The sequence below is a fragment of the Mustela lutreola genome, chromosome 1 (assembly GCF_030435805.1).
Source record: "Mustela lutreola isolate mMusLut2 chromosome 1, mMusLut2.pri, whole genome shotgun sequence".
In the NCBI taxonomy this organism is placed as follows: domain Eukaryota; kingdom Metazoa; phylum Chordata; class Mammalia; order Carnivora; family Mustelidae; genus Mustela; species Mustela lutreola.
The window spans coordinates 194,068,092-194,084,639 of record NC_081290.1 but is presented as its reverse complement, the minus strand read 5'-3'; the positions used below and the strand labels follow the sequence as shown (position 1 = coordinate 194,084,639).

General features: G+C 50.7%; 1 protein-coding gene across 10 annotated transcripts in view; it reads right to left on the bottom strand.

The window, feature by feature from the left end:
- GRAMD1B (GRAM domain containing 1B) overlaps positions 1-16,548 on the bottom strand; it is a 242,751-nt gene that overhangs the window by 100,521 nt on the left and 125,682 nt on the right. The window contains exon 4 of one of the 10 annotated variants that reach the window (XM_059183530.1): positions 9,457-9,500. The exons of 8 other annotated variants lie outside the window; for them this stretch is intronic. In XM_059183530.1, the coding sequence (XP_059039513.1) occupies positions 9,473-9,500 (28 nt within the window). In that variant the 3' untranslated portion in view covers positions 9,457-9,472. Of the gene's footprint in view, positions 1-9,456; positions 9,501-16,548 lie in introns of those variants that run through there. One more of the 10 variants, XM_059183513.1, reaches the window with a different exon arrangement.

Sequence of the window (16,548 nt, the reverse complement as noted above, 5' to 3'; positions counted from 1 at the left end):
CCAATGAGATGTCCTTTCATACCCATCTGATTGGCTCAAGTTAAAAAGTCTGGTCATAAAAATGACGGAAAGGAGCTTGAAGACGTGTATCATGGTTCAACTACTGAAGCTAACCATCTGGTATTACGTGGGCAAGTTGAAGGAACGCATCCCCTAACAGCTAGCGGTTCCATTCCAGCCACCGTAGAAGCTACCAGTAAGCGAGGTGCGGGGGAAACGTCAGACGGCACGCTATGTGGCAACACGGTCTGCAGAAACAAACCCCCACGCCGGGAGATGGAGGTCTACCAACAGGAGAAAGGACAAATAACTGGGATTTTCTTACAGTGCCCATTGCATATAACTTCCAGAAAATTTATAAATCACCGTCCCGAGCAACCGAGTGAATGAATCTCAGAAACGATGCTGAAGAGAGGAGGCCAATCAGGGAAGAATGCAGAGTGTGATCCCATGCACGTGCAGCTAGAGAACAAAGAGGGAACAAGACAGCTCAAATTCATATACGGATAAGGTGCTCGGCCTCATCAGCACTCAGAGTATGCATGCATTCTGGATCTGTACAGCTAGACAGCCTGTGTCCATTAAAATAAAAAGAAAAAAAATCAAGCACAGGACAACGTCAACATTCACCTTTAAAGGGTGGAGCAGACAGCGGAATCAGCAGGACAGGCAAGAAGTATACTGTGCTTATTGCTTTTTCTTTTTGTATGTTTTATACATACTTAATGCTTTTTTTTTTTTTAAGATTTTATTTCTTTGAGAGAAAGAGACGCAAGAGCATGCGCACAAGCTGGGAGGAGGGACAGAGGGAGAAGGAGAAGCAGAGTCCCTGCTGAGCGGGGAGCCTGAGGCAAGGCTCGATCCCAGGACCCTGGAACCATGACCTGAGCCGAAGGCAGACCCTTTAACCCACTGAACCACCCAGGAGCCCTCACATTTAATGCTTTATAAATAATCTTTATAATTATTCGCTATTGAGCAAAAACAATTTAAAAACAAAGTAACTAGAAAATACCTGACACCAGTCTTCTTTAGGTCTTTGTGAACAGAATGGACAAGGCAGCAGGACGGTGGTGGGGAGGGGCTGACAGGGACAGTTTGTGTTATCTGCATTTTCAAAGACCTAAGTTCAAAAACTGGGCCTTCCCAGGCTCATGGATATTCCTAAGCTTGTTGTGTTTATAGGTCTGGTTAACTTAAGGTTGAGGTGTATCCTCCTAACCTCTCACTATAATACAATGGTTTCTTCCAAACTTTATTGGGTTTAGAATGCAAGTTGGAAGAAGTTCCTTTTTGATTTTAGCTGCTCTGACTTTCTCTTGGCCTCCTACAAGCCTGAAGGTCTCACCACCCCAGTACTGTTCCTTTCCCAGGCCAACAAAATCAGGATTGGTGCTTCTTGCCTCATCCCTAAGTAAGGACTGGTTGGTGGGAGGTCTCTGAACCAGCGCATGGAGCTACGCAGACACCCAAGGCCTCAGCCACAGGAAACCTGGCAGCTGTGAGCCCAGAACTCACCAGAGAGTTCGGCCCCTGCCTCCCACCCATCAGAGGATCTTTCCACCACCGGAAGCTCACGCCTCTTCGTGACCTTGGGAAGTTACTGGGAGCCTATCTGGAGCAGAAAATAGACCGTGGACATGATCCCCGAGGCCCCCCCCTCTACATCGAGCTTCTGGACCCTGCGCGCACCTCCAGAGGAGAGGGGAGCCGCAGGACCCGGGCCGAGCTACGGGCCTCCAGGAGCTGGCAGAACTGGGGCAGAGCAGTGCTGCAGTCACACGTTGGGGAATCAAAGCTCCAAGCTCAGGCAGGGGAGTCGTCAGGCGCTGGGAGTGTTATATTTAAGGAGCATTTTGGAGGTCAGGAAGCTGGTGAGAGGAGCAGCGGGGGAGGAGCAGCCTCGGAAACACTCCATTTCAACAAGCCTCCTCGTCCTCCAGCCAGAATCCTCTTCCAAATCCCACACCGCAGTCCATAGAGCCTGTGTAAGGGGAGGTCGGCAGATGGCCAGAGCGGCACCCGCTTAGGTGCTCCCCACTTCCCTGTCCCCTCCTCCCCCCAGCCCCCAGTCTCTTCTCCCCACCGTCTGCCACTATTAGTCACTGGCTCTGGGGTGACAGTGTGGGCTGCAGGCATTGGCCTCGCCTTCTGGTCTGTTCATCTGTGTCAGCTCCCAGCTGGGAGCCTCCCCAGCTGCCCCTCCCCTCCGGTGCTGGGACCCATGTGCACACCCCTGCCCTCCAGCCCCACCAGTCCACTGCAGGGAGGACAGGGGCAGGGAGGGGAGGGGAGGGGTGGCATGGGCCACAGAGCAGCAGAGGTCCCCAGGTTTGTGTGGAAAGCCAGCAGGGCTCGGTTCATTTCCAGGCAGCTTCCTTCTGCCTCTGGGAACCTAGGGAATCACTCAGGGCACTGGAGTTAAACAAAAAGTAAAGATAAAAAATGGAGAGACATACCCCCCCCCCCAAACCCCGCCCCATCCTTCTCTGCCCCTTCTTCACAATCTGCTAATCCAGAATGTTCCTTCAGGCCTCCAACAGGATGGGCAAGGGCAAAGCCAGGCTCCAGCCAGCTTCATCCCGCCCCCAGCTGCTTCACCACCCCAGCTGACTGGAGAGGGAGGAAGACAGGATGGAAGCAGGGGGGCCACTCTAGAGCGTCAAGTAGTCTCCCCTACATTATGTCCTGTGAGTCTCACAACGCCCAGGCAGGTAGTACTAAGCCACATTTCAGGGAGGAAGAGACTGAGGCTCTGGGGGAGCGGGGGCTCCAGTTCTCTTCCTACCGCTGGTGGCTGTCCCTAGCCCCAAGGCAAGGGGGTACTGTGGTCGATGAAAAGAAGAAAAGCAGAAAGGTGAGGCCCGTGCTGGGTCCCACGAACCCACTCCTCTCACGCTAGCCTCAGAGCCTCTCCTCAGCCAGGCCAGGATGAAATCTCCTCTCTTGCTGGCCTCAGAGGCGGAGCCCAGCGTGACCTCTGTCAAGGCAGCTCTGGACATCCCTTCTCCCTAGAGACCTCCTGGCCTCCTCGGCCCTCCTCTGTCTGGTTATGGAAATCCCAAAGAGGACCCCCCCCTCCCCTTCATCTCCCGATATCTCTCCCGGCTGCCTGGAAACCTGCCTGCCCGCCTGAGTGCTGGCTCATTTGTCCATCTCCTTCATTAGTGTGTTCCAGATCACAGCTCTTTCTGCTGCCGGACAGAAGGGTGACCTGCGGGTGGTACAGCCCTCCTGTCAGGAAAGAGACACACACCTTAGAGAAACCCCACTAGCCAGGAGAGGGGACCTCACCTGACTTCACTCATCCTAATTACAAGCATAACAAAAGAAAACATCTCTCCTGCCAGATGGGAGAAACAAGGCAGATTTCTAATTACCCACCCTGATCCTCCCGGTTTACCCTCAGGAGAAATTCAGGGTGACTGATGGTATCGGGGACCCAGAAGGGAGCTTATAAGCTCAGGTTCTCTCGGGGGAGGGAGCGCCCATCCGCCCACGGCCAGCTGCTCCTGCTCTCTTCCCACCAAATGGAAACTTCTCCCTTCTCATCTAAGTCACACGTGAGGAGGACCCCTTCACAAACCGAGGAACGGAGCGAGCGTCCACTCATCTTAACAGTGAAGGACTCCTGGCCAAGGACACAAGAATTTACTGTTGGCTGAGAGCTGGCTGGATGAGAGGACAAGCCTAGGAAAATCACATTCGTACCTGACTCAAGCCTGACACCTGTCCTGGAGGTGTGTGTGCTGTGGTTTCACACGGGGATTCTGGAATTAGACCTGGGTTCAGATTCCTGCGTAATAGGTATGGGACCCTGAGCAAGTCAACCACATTTCTCGACGCCTCCCCTCCATCTACACAAAGGTGCTGGCTACAACCCATACAGTGGCTAGGTTGTCAATGACCTAACCTTGACCTACTATCAGGTGCCCAGCACACTTGAACCACACTTACAATGATTCCCCACAAACTACAACTACCTACCGCAAGAACCAGACCCAGTTCTCCATGCCTCATCTCCGTTCTCTTCTTTACCTAAACAAAAGCTTCTGATTTTTCCCTATTCTCTGGAGGATGTTTTTATATTTTTGTTTTGCGGTATTTCTGCAACATCTGCCAACCATTTATTTATTCGACAATTACTCTACTTACTGAGTGCCTACTACGTTCAGCACTCGGGCAAATCGGCACGGTATTTCAACAATAAATCCAAGATCCTCCTTGTTCTCCAGAAGCTTATCATCTAATAAGGAAGTGAAGACATGGGCATTAAGTAGTTTTAACATAAAGTTTAAAGCAGTAAGTCATGTAAGAGAAGCAGAGATACTCAAGACACAGTACTTCTGTTTCCCTGAGTGAACATAGGTCTGTAATCATTATGCCAATTTTTCAATCGATTAACAAGTAATGGCGGACATACTCAGCTAACCAATACGGAGTCTGTCTGTGACAGTTATTTCCTGATTAGTCTGGTCTTAACACAAAAAGAGTCGGCCAGAGAAAGGATCCAATATTTGTCATCATCCTTTATGGAGGCAAGAACTTCTTATTAGCATGACAGGTGTCCAGAAATAGTGCCTTCGGAACATACTGCTATTCTCACTGCCAGTAAACACGGGTTTATTTGGACAGAGCAGACGGTGTCTAATGGGCTGGAATTTAAAGTTTCATTTCCTACCATTAGGACATTTTCTCATGAGAGGCTGGGGGTGGGGGCCAGAAATGTTCAAAGATGTTTCAGGCCCCTATAGCTACTATTTTCTCTAAACATCACAACGACTGAGAATGGCATCCTCATGAGCTCAGGTTCCACGTGCCTTATGATCACAGCCACTCAATAAGTACACCTGCGTCCTTCCATAAATATATTTTTAGTTTTCGATAACATGCCCCTTTAAATTTGTGTTAAAATACTCTTAAAAAATAGTCTTTAAATATAAACAGTAGTTGTGGACATTTGAGATGGTAGTTTTGCTGCCTTCTGTAAGTAAAACAACTGTGTGGCAATTCTGTGTCAGTCCACCAGCTTCTTTCAACTTCTCTGCTACGTCTCCAAATTCAGACTTCCCTATGAGGAAGGGTTCCCGGGTTCTGGGAGCTCACATTCCGCTGTGAGGAGGGGCTCTGACTCTTAACTGCTGGGAAGAGGGATCTGAAAGCCTTCTCTAGTCAACTCCCTTGTCTTTAAGCGGTCATCTGGGTCACAGAGGTTCCTAACCCAGGGGATTTTATTGACATGTAATTGGCATATAACATTATATTAGTTTCAGGTGCAAAACACAATGAATCATTATTCGTGTACGTTGTGAAATGATTGTAACAAGCCTGGTTTACATCCATCACCACATAGTTGTACCTCTTTTTTCTCATGATGACCAAATCTACTCTTGAATGCTTTGACAATGCCTTGGAGTATGGCTGAGCCTCTCAAATCCATGCAGACAGCTCCTGCCCCTCCCCTAACCTCAGATACAAATTCTCAGTTGTTCCTGAACACCTTTCCCTGTATGTCCCACAGGCACCTCAGAGCCTGCCGTAATCAACAAAGCTTCTCACTGCCTCTCTGGCACCTCCTTCTGACTCCGACCTCCTGGCGCCTGCTTCAGTAGATGGCATCACGACCTACCAAGTCACCCGGTCAGACACCTGGCACTACTTACCCCATGCTCCTCTTCCACCTCCCACTGAACCATGTACAAAGGTATGTCAATTCTAGCTCCCGGAGCGACGCAAGTTTGTGTCTTGCTTTCACTTTTATACCTGCTTTTCCATTCTCATTATTAGGTCTGCAGGGGTACCTTCTCTCCAATTTGTGTGTTCACTTACCAAATCTTTATTGAGTGTCTGTTATATACCAAGTAATATGCTAGATGCTGGAGGGTGAAGGGGGGTGCTTGTGGTTAAAAAGTGGAAACACACTAGCACTCTGCCCTTAAAAAGCTTATAGTCTAGGGACGCCTGGGTGGCTCAGTGGGTTAAAGCCTCTGCCTTCAGCTCATGTCATGGTCTCAGGGTCCTGGGATCCAGCCCCGCATCGGGTTCTCTGCTCAGCCAGGAGTCTGCTTCCCCTTCTCACTCTCTGCCTGCCTCTCTGCCTGCTGTGATCTCTGTCTGTCAGATAAATAAATAAAATCTAAAAAAAAAAAAAATTTAACAAAAGCTTATAGTCCAGTTAGGGAAGATAGATTTATGTTAAAAGCAACAAACAAACAACAACAAAGAGGTCTTAGAGATGGCACCAAATAAGGAAATGATCAATGATCTGTCTACCCTGTAGCCAGAGAATACACTTTCAAAAGCAAATCCAATGATATCCTAAAATTATTCGATTGTTCCCATTATCAACATAATCTCAGGACAGTGTAAGGCTGTTGTGGGTTGTCAATTCCTGCATCTAGTTTCATCCCCTGTTCCTAAGGCCTGATCATGCCGAACAGTGACCTGGGCTTTGCCACGTTCATGCCATCTCCTCCCCTTGCCTCGCTCCTATTCGGGGAACAGCCACGGTGTGCCAGGCGTGATCTCGTTTAATCCTCACTACAACCCTGCAGGGTCCACACTACCGCCCTCACTTACAAATAAGGATGCAGAGATGAGAGACCGAGAAAATCCGCTCAAGGTCACAGAAGCAGAGGGCAGCAGTGTCAGCACTGGAAGGCACATCTGTCTGATGCGGGTTCCTAACACCCCCTCCCTTCTCCTGTCCACCTGAGAAGCCCCTACCGACGCCTCGGGTCTCAGAGCAAATGTGGCTTCCTTTAGAAAGCCCTCCTGCCTGCCCAGGGAACATCAAAGAGTTCTTCAGTGCTTCCCTGCTGACCTCAACTTCTGTTACAACCCCCATTACCTTGTACCATCATAATGTGTTTACTCATCTGTCTCCCCCAACAACCCGTGAACAAGCGCTCCCAGTGCTCACACACACACCATCGAATGGAAACCTCCACCCTGAGCCTTCCGCTGACATATTCCTGGCATTTCACACTCGTCGAGCGTGTGGACCGACGAATGCCCACCAACTGTTCTCTGGGATGAAACAGAAACTCTCGGGGCACAATTTACCATCCACATATCTTAACCCAGTCATGTCAGGACATCAGACGGCCCCATTCTGAAACCACAACCTTAAAAACAACAGCCACGGAGGGGGGTGGGAAGGTAGCACCATGGCAATGCAGTAACAGAGCCTCAAAAACCAGACTCCGGGAGATGAAGTTATGCCCCCAACAGCCCTCCTCCAGGAGCCCAGCGCAGTCTGAACAGGTAGTGTTGTCATCAGGAATGACCACGCTTCCAAACTGAAAGCTATTTCACCCTGGGGTACCTGAACCTAACATATGCGGGGCTAAGAGAAACGCTGAGAACAGAACCTCAGAACTAAAAGGAGAGGGGTACCTGGGTGGCTCGGTGGGTTAAAGCCTCTGCCTTCAGCTCGGGTCATGATCTCAGGGTCCTGGGATCCAGCCCCGCATCAGGCTCTCTGCTCAGTGCGGAGCCTGCTTCCTCCTCTCTCTCTGCCTGCCTCTCTGCCTACTTGGGATCTCTGTCTGTCAAATACATAAATAAAAATCTTTAAAAAAAAAAAAAAGAACTAAATGGGGAAAGGATAAGGTAAGAGGTGCATTTACATGTATTTAGAAATATATCTACCTACGACGGCGTAAAGAAGAGGCATCCAAGCCATATGTAAACGAGGTACCAATGAGTCACAACATGAATCTGCACTCAGCACCGGCACTGCACTGACACGCAATCAGAGATTTGGTACATTGGCCATCATCCATAAGCTCTCTCAGCACCTGGGCTGCAAAAAGCAAAAGCTTCTTAAGCATTTCTGAGTTTTAAACCTTCTAGAGATCTGGTGAGAGCCATGGGTACTCTTCCCAGAAAAATGCAGAGATACAAAATTCCACCTACAAATGAATGAGGCTCAAGGACCCTCTCCTAAGGAACTTCCTGGTTCATGGACCCAGACGGAAAGCACCTGAACTCAACTCCTCCAAAGCATTTGGAGAACAAAGGTTAAAGAAAAAGCCATCACTGTCCTGGGGTTAAATGGTATCAGTGTCCAATGATCAATCAGATTCACTATTCAAGGTCCTGAAAGCAAAGGCTAGCCTCAAGAACAGTCCAGCTCCAAAGCCAGCTCGCCCATCTGAGTAGACAGTCTGCAATCTGGACAAGCGGACGGTCAGGGCCGCTGCTAAATAGAACCGTTGTCTCCTTTCTTCAAAGAAAAAGTATTTGATGAATCTAAGCTCGTTAAAACAACAGCTGTGTGTAATGTTCACCACTGTGCAGACTAGAAGACTTAATCCCGACAGGTTAAGTAATCTGGGTCAGATCATATCCCATGTGGGAGTTAGGACAAAGGGGCCGGGAACCCAGATCGGCAATTCGCAGTGACCTGTCTTAACCTCCAGAACACATTAATGCCCACGGCACCCTTGCTGCCTGGGCCTTCAACCTCATCCTCTCCATATACACTTGGGGTGCCCAACTGTTTCAGAAGTCTAGCTTTGTCCAGTCTTGCATCTCCGAGACAAAGAAGACCTTGCCATCTGACCAAACAGGCAAGCCCCAGCCCAACCAAGGGCTGAGAAATTCTAGGACTACAGGTCTCCCCCTACACGTAGAGGCCGGGGTTGAGGCTAAGACCCCTCCTTAGATCCCCCATCCACTCCCAAGGGCTCAAGTTCCTTGTTAGGGAAAAAGCACAGAAAAACAAATTCCAAACTGCAAGCAGGATTCAGGAGGGATTCAAAATCTGTCTCAGGAACGCCCTCTAGTGAGCCAGCTGGGTCCATGCGACAAAGCCACGGGCACCACTCCCTAGAGGGGCCCAGACCCACACATTCATTGGGGCATCAGATGAAGGGTGGGAGGAGACAGCAGCAGCATCTGCCACTCAGAGCCCAACTCCTCACCAATCCCAAGGCCATCATGTGCTGCAGGATGAGAGGCAGTCTCTGCTCTCAAGACGGTCCGACCCACACCCACCCCACCCGTTCCTTATACAACGGGCAGAGGGAAGAGAGAAGCAAACAGAAGGTGGGCAGGAAGGAGACGGATGGCACAGATGGGTGGAGAGAGCACTGTGGCGTGAGGTAGAGGCAGAAAAGAGAGACAGGATAGGGATAAATGAAAAAAACGGGCAGAGCTAACATGACGACGGACACAGAAGTCAGCCCAGACAGAGCTAGAGTCCCCGTCCCCTCCCCTGCTCAGACTCCAGGGCACGTGAAGGTGAGGGGTGTGCTCTGCGGGATGAGCCCTTCCTCCCCTCTCCTGAGGGCATCCTGCTCAGGTCGGTTCCCTCTGCTCTGACACAGCCCCTGGACGCTGGGGACTGGTGGGCTGAGGGACAGGAGGGGAGAGAAAAGTGAACCAAAGGCAGAACTCGCCAAGCGAAGCCACTTACGCACAGTGCGGCCGGCAGCATTTCCATCCTACCTTTGCTGTCGCCATATCAGCCGGCTCCATGATCTCTGCTTGGCCTAAGGAGCAGCGGACCATCCAGAGAGAAAAGGCAGAGTCACAAACGTCCACCCAGAGAGAACTAACCACCCCTGTGGAAGGTCAGGGAAAACAAGACCCTGTTCTATGGCCCCTCAGGTTGTCCTCTCCTGGCGGGCGAGGGGGTCGTGTGGGAGGGGACAGGAAGGAGGCTTGGGGTCCCAGGCAAGTCAGGGGGCTGCCTGGCTTCCCACAGGTGCTCACGTCAGGCTGAGTCAGGGGGCCTCTCCCCTCGCCTGGGACTTCTTCCCTGGAGGCAAGTGTGGGCCTCCCGGGGCTCCCCCTGCTGGGGGAGAGCGCAGAGAGGTGGGAGGGCCCGGCCTCCCATCACCCGGCCAACTGGTACCCACAGGTCAGGAAGAGGGGAGCGTGTGGGCAGCGGCCAGCTGGAGGGTGCTGAGCAAGTGCTGGGGGCAGCAGGTAGGGAGGAGGCTGGGGGGCCGGTGGGCGCAGGCGTGACAACCTCAAGAAGGGGGTACAGGCACTCAGCTGGAAGCGGGAGGCGCCGGAGCCCTACACGGCTAGGTGGAGAACGCAGAGGGAGAGGAACGTGCCGGGCGAAGCCACTCACCTTGCAATAACATTCAGACTGACTGAGGCCTACACAGAAGCCAGGAGCGGGCGGTTCACACCCCCCCACTCCACTCCCAGAGACTCCCAGCCTCTGTCTAATGGTACATGAGAGCAGCCGGCAGCCCGGCTGGATCTGCAGAGGCTCCTGGCTCGCGGCGAGCAGCCTGATTGGAGGAGCAGGATGACTTCATCCGGCCTCATTCATCACTGTAGGTTTCCTGCCCGGCAGGGACGGGCCGCTCTGCGAGCCGACACTACAGCTTCCTCTCCGGCCCATTTCACTCTGGCAACCTGGGATAGGCTGTGTCAGCCAGAGGCCGCCAGGGGAAAGGGAGCGGAGCACCCCAGGCCCTAGAGCGCGGAGGCTGCTCCCGTTTTAGGGAGAGTGCAAAGCCTCTCCTCCAACAGAACACAGCACAGCATGCGTATTCACGGTATGTGCACAGGCGGAAACACAAAGGGGCAACACTCCACAACGCTCGTGTGCTTTCCCGAACCCCTGACCTTCCTGCCTAACCTTTAGAGATAGTCTCCCAATCAAAGAGAATAACCAAGGGGTGCCTAGGTGGCTCAGTGGGCTAAAGCCTCTGCCTTCGGCTCAGGTCATGATCCCAGGGTCCTGGGATTGAGCCCCGCGTCAGGCTCTCTGCTCAGCGGGGAGCCTGCTTCCCTTCCTCTATCTCTCTGCTTGCCTCTCTGCCTACTTGTGATCTCTTTCAAATAAATAAATAAATAAATTTAAGAAAAGAGAGAGAGAGAATAACCGAGGCAAAAGCAGGATCTTCAGGCTTCCCCGTGAGTTCCAGCTCTACCAGCTCCTCCCAAAGTGTTACCCTGGCCTTGCTGTTAAGATCCTCTGAGTCCCTGATGCTTATGGTTTTGGACCCATGAAATGTTAAGGTGGAAGGGACCTTCAAGCTTTGGCTCCATTTTACAGATGGGAAAATGAACACCCAGAAAAGAGTGAAAGGGTTGGGGCACCAGGGTGGCTCAGTCGGTGAAGCATCAGCCTTCGGCTCGGGTCGTGATCCTGGGGTCCTGGGATGGAGCCCCTAATCGGATTCCCTGCTCAGCGGGGAGTCTGCTTCTCCTTCTCCCTCTGCCCCTCCCCCTCGCTTGTGTTTTCTTGCTCTCTCTCTCTCTCAAATAAATAAAATCTAAAAAAAAAAAAAAAAAGTGAAAGGGCAAGGAAAGAACTGCCAACACTCCTTTTCCGATTCCAGATGGACTTACCCGCAAAAAAGGGGAGACCCTGAAAGAAATAACACCCTTCATTTACCCATCCCCCAGTCCAGCTTCCAGAACAGAGGAAAAATCCAGCATAGCAAGGGTTCAACAGAGAGCTTAAAATATAAGAGAATTTTTAAAAAGAAGGCAATGAACCTGTGACCTCTCGGTCCGGTCCGTTCTGGCCTTCTCCTCCCCTCATTCTTCTCTCTGACCCTGCTTCTGTTCAAGCCTGACTTCACAACCAAAGTGCACATTCAGGTAGACCAACAACAGAGCAGGAAAGGGTTTCCCAAAAGAATGATACTACTACGGATTCGACCAGTTTCCACAGCCTTTGTGCATCTGGCTTAATGACAAAACAGTAAGAATTACAACTCCCATCTGCCTGGGGCTCTGGGGTATTTTCAAATCTGCTGCCTCATCGGATACTCGCAGGAACCCTGCGAGGTAAGCTGTTCTCCCTTCCCAAGAGAACGGAACTGGAACTCAGAGACTTTCAGGGACTTACCCGAGGTCACACAGCACAGCAGAGCTGGGATTCAAGCCCGTGTTCGTGGACACCAAACCCCTTGCTACCTCTCCCACCACTTTTCCCCCTTCAATCGGTCCCCAACTTCTGCTTCCATTATTACAGACTGAGAATATAAAACCTCAATTTAATATTTCTCTTTGGAGACCACCCCCTTTTCTGTGAAAGATGCCAAGTTGTAAGAAAATGCATTATCAAGACATGGGGGGAAAAATCCTGGGCATATTCAGAGGTTGGTATATATATTAGCAAATCTCCTGTGTCCAACGGAAACAGTTTTTAAAAAGAATCATCAGGGGGCATCTGGGTGGCTCAGTTGGTTGAGCAACTGCTTCCAGCTTAGGTCTTGATCCTGGAGTCCCAGGATGGAGTCCCGCATCAGGCTCCCTGCTTGACAGGGAGTCTGCTTCTCCCTCTGACCTCTCCCCTCTCCTACTCTCTCTCTCTCTCCCTCTCCTCTTTCTCTTATATAAATAAATAAAATCTTAAAAAAAAAAAAAATCATCAGGGACTCCTAGGTAGAGCAGCGAGTTAAGCCTCTGATTCTTGGTTTCAGCTCTGGTCGTGATCTCAGGGGCCTGGGATCGAGCCCTGCATCAGATTCCATGCTCACTGGGCAGTCTGCCTGAGAGTCTCTCTCTCCCTCTCCTTTTGCCCCTCCCACTCAGGCTCACTCTAATTAATAAATCTTAAAAAAAAAAAAAAAAAAGAATCAAAGATTCACTCATATTCACTTTATTTAGGCAGCACAGTAGACCAAACATCTCACCAAAGTGGTCAACTATCAGGATTAAAATGAAGGGGGAAAAAGATGCATTCCTGGTTCCAGCCACCAGAAGCACTGAGTAGGTCATGGCTCCCTAACCCATCTTATCCTATTAGCCAAGGGGCACAAAAGTTCCATAAAACCAAAGGAAAAAGGACAAGAATAGAAGTAGTAGACTATACCATTTAGGCTAATGGACTGATCTTCTTCAACTCACTGCCCCATGGTCACTGACACAGTCAACCTGGAAAGGGTCCATGGCACTGCCAGAACGGCACTAGAGGTATTCCACTGTACCCTGCACAAAAAAAGCTGTGTGCAGGCTCTGCCAGTTCCACACATGCCATCTCTGCTCAGAGGCCTGCAGTGCTCCTCCTGGCTATCGCTCTGGCCTGTGGCCCTCTCTCTCCCTGGGCTGACAGTCAAATGCACAAACAGATGGAGAGCAGAAGCCTAGTAGCCACGAGGGAGGATGTTCTGTTTCAGCAAAATCATGCAGAGATTGGACCCATGTCCACAGGACTGCACCCAGTCTCCCAAACGACCAAATACCTCAGTCCTTACCAGCATCCGACAGTCACACAGCCCTGGGTGGCGAGCACAGCACACAGCATTCAGGTGAGCTGCTCAGCTAGAATCATCTGTGTGTACTTTATAAGGCAATTTAAACATCCTGAACTCCAAGCGGCGGGGAGAGAGCTGTCAGCTACAGAACGGACAAGGCAGAAGACGGGGCAGGGCAGGAGGGAGGGGGCAATGCTTGGTTTCAATGAGAAAGGAGGGAAAGAGTATGTCCCAGAGGCCAAAGAACATTCCAGGAAGAAAGACAGAAAAGAGAACAACACTGAAAGGGAAAAAGGAAAGGAAACCTGACGCAGACAATCTCATTAAGAAGTCACTGTACCCACGCTTCTGCTAACCAGAAAGGAATCTACCTAAATAATGGACTAAGTAACTCCTCTAGTCCACGCCATCTGCTCTTTGAATTAAAGGCCAGAAGCTTCTTCTACAACTCCGTGTCGTTCCGTTCTGCCTAGTATTTAGTGAAAAGACAACGAAGGAGAGAGAGACAGAGATGGGTACATGGGACGGTAGCATTTATCATCACATCATTTTCTCTCCAGGGGAATTATTCGTACTAATTACTTTACCCTGGGTATTATATTCTAACTCCTTAATCACTGTACTTATATAATAGGTTTAAAACCCAGATACAGAAGAGAGGCTAGGGTGAGTTTGGGCAGAGGACGGGGAGGGTGTGGTGGGAAGTATAGGACCCAATTCCCTAAGGACAGCTCAGAGGCTGGACACCGGCACCTGCTTCTTTCAGGAAGGGCCTCCTCCGGAGCAGCTGCCTACTGGTGGGAGGGGCTGCAAGGAAGCCAAGGAAAGCTGCTTCCAAGCCTGGCCAGATCAGCATCCCCCCCACCCCGGGGCACCATGGGATATGTAGTTCTTGGAGCAAAGTGCAGTGGTGCAGCCGTATCTGCATTGCTGATCAAATGTGCAGCCTGATCACTCTGCCTATCCCGAGACCGCCAACTCCTTGCTGGCACCTTTGCCAGGAAGGTACCATTCCTTCTCTCCGGAGTCTTGACTTTAAACAGAAGAGATGGTGATGAAACAGGGAGGGGTGCGCAAACTACAGGCATCCAGAAACATGAAGACCTTGAGAGGTCACCTAACGTCTTCCTTCCGTGGATAAAGCGAGGCAGATGAAGGGGGAAAGGGGTGTGTGTGTGCATGTTTTCTCACCACCGTGCATGTCTGATGCCGGAGCTGGAAGGTGACTTCTCCTCATCTCTTTCGCTCACTAACCATCAACCCTAGGGAGAGGCATTCAGGCGTGGGGACAAGCGTACCTCTCCAGCCATTCTGCTCAAGTCTGAATTCTGACTCAAATGCCCACCATCTGTGTGACCTCAGGCAAGTTACTTAGCCTCTCTGTGCCCTCATTCCTCATCTGAAAGCCACAGATATTACTCAACTCATATGCTACATGAAGGTAGCACACATTAAGGGCTTAAAACTGTGTCTTAAGAGTTAGGGTTCTTTTTTTTCTTATTATTATTCAGTGGCTCGCCACTAATCTTCTCCTGATTCAGCTGACCCCTCTCCCCCAGAGCATGAAATTTTAAGTCCTCTGCAGAGCTGAAGATGGCAGAGGTAGAATGAACTGAAAACAAGCCCACCTGCTTTTTCAGATGAATGAAGACATGAAAATGGAGCGGGGGCGGAGGGGGGGGGTGGGAAACGGTCATCAGAATATGAAAAAGGGGGACGCCTGGGTGGCTCAGTTGGTTAAACAGCTGCCTTCAGCTCAGGTCATGATCCCAGCGTCCTGGGATCGAGTCCCACATCGGGCTCCTTGCTCCGCAGGGAGCCTGCTTCTCCCTCTGACTCTGCCTGCCACTCTGTCTGCCTGTGCTCGCTCTCGCTCGCTCTCTCTCTGACAAATAAATAAATAAAATCTTTAAAAAAAAAAAAAAAGAATATGAAAAAGGGCAGAAAAGGAACGAAGACGGGAACTACGAGTGGACATTAAGGGGGACTTATAGGGGAGTTTGTGGAGTAAAAAGCCATCAAAGAACAATTAAAGAGTCCAAACAGAAATAAAGAAGGGGAGGAAAGATTCACAAAGAGAATCAGGGACGTTGATCAGGCTGGAGGAGGGAGAAAGGAGACTGAGCAGAGTGGCAAGTTCCATGAGAGAACCTGACTACAGCACCTGGGAGTTCTGCGAGGACAGAAACTGCTCAGCAGGGGGAAACCAGAGCGACTGCAGCTAACCCAGCAGGGTTCAAGTCTGGAACCATCTTGTGAAGCGGGCCTAGGCCCTGGAGATCCCGGGTGCTGCAGCGGGGCTGGGCCGGAGGGGCTTCTCAAACGGTCAGGACAGGAGGGGGAGAAGGGGGTGGTAAGAATTAAGGTTCAGGTTCAAGGAGGAAAGGAAGTAGCCTTTAGTCAGCTACAAGACGGCACCCGCAGCTCTGAAGTCAAGAGGAGAGAGGCAGGCCTCTCTGAGCGCAGGCAGCCATAGGGTAGACAAAAAGGACAGTGCCGGCCCCTCGGCCATTGCTTAGGGAAGCTCGGATCTCAGGCAACACTCTTGAGAGTCTTTGCTGGTATCAGATCAGGCCCTTCTGCATCTAAGTTCCTCAGGGTAAAACAACAAGTCAGGCAGGGGAGAGGCCTGCCCATTAGCCACTAGCAATTCCTGGGACCTCACAAGCAACAGGAGTATCAATGATACCCCTAGAGCCGGACAGGGCGGTGCTGCAGAGCGGTTAGGACCTAGAGTCAAGGCGTCTGGATTCACATTCTAGACCATCACATTAGAGCTGTATATGCTCTTATCCAAGTTACAAAACCTCTCTCACGGCCTCAGTTTTTTGATCTATAGAATGGAGGTAACAGTTATACCGGTTATACTATTTCATAGCAAAATGCTGACATTTAAATGAGAGCCCAGTGCCTGACACATACCAAAAATAGTCACTCAAGGTTCACTAAGACAATGCTGTCTTCTAACCACTATCTTTAGGGCAGTCAGAGGTTGGGAACAATAGGTATTTCAGGAGTTCCCCTGGCACGCCCCTCCATCTGTACCCAGCACTGCTCAGGTTACACAAGCCCTTCCCCCTCCCTACCCTCTCCAGCCAGCAGCGGGTCCCGTCCTGTACTTCCAGATGACAGATTTGTGCAAGTACTTTTAAAATGAAAAGGGTCACCGATACAGAGGGCAGATTCATTCAGGGTGAGATATATTTTTTTAAGATTTTATTTATTTCTTTGACAGACAGAGATCACAGGTAGGCAGAGAGGCAGGCAGAGAGAGGGGGGAAGCAGGCTCCCCACTGAGCAGAGAGCCACATGCAGGACTCCATCCCAGGACCCTGAGATCATGACCTGAACTGAAGGCAGAGGCTTA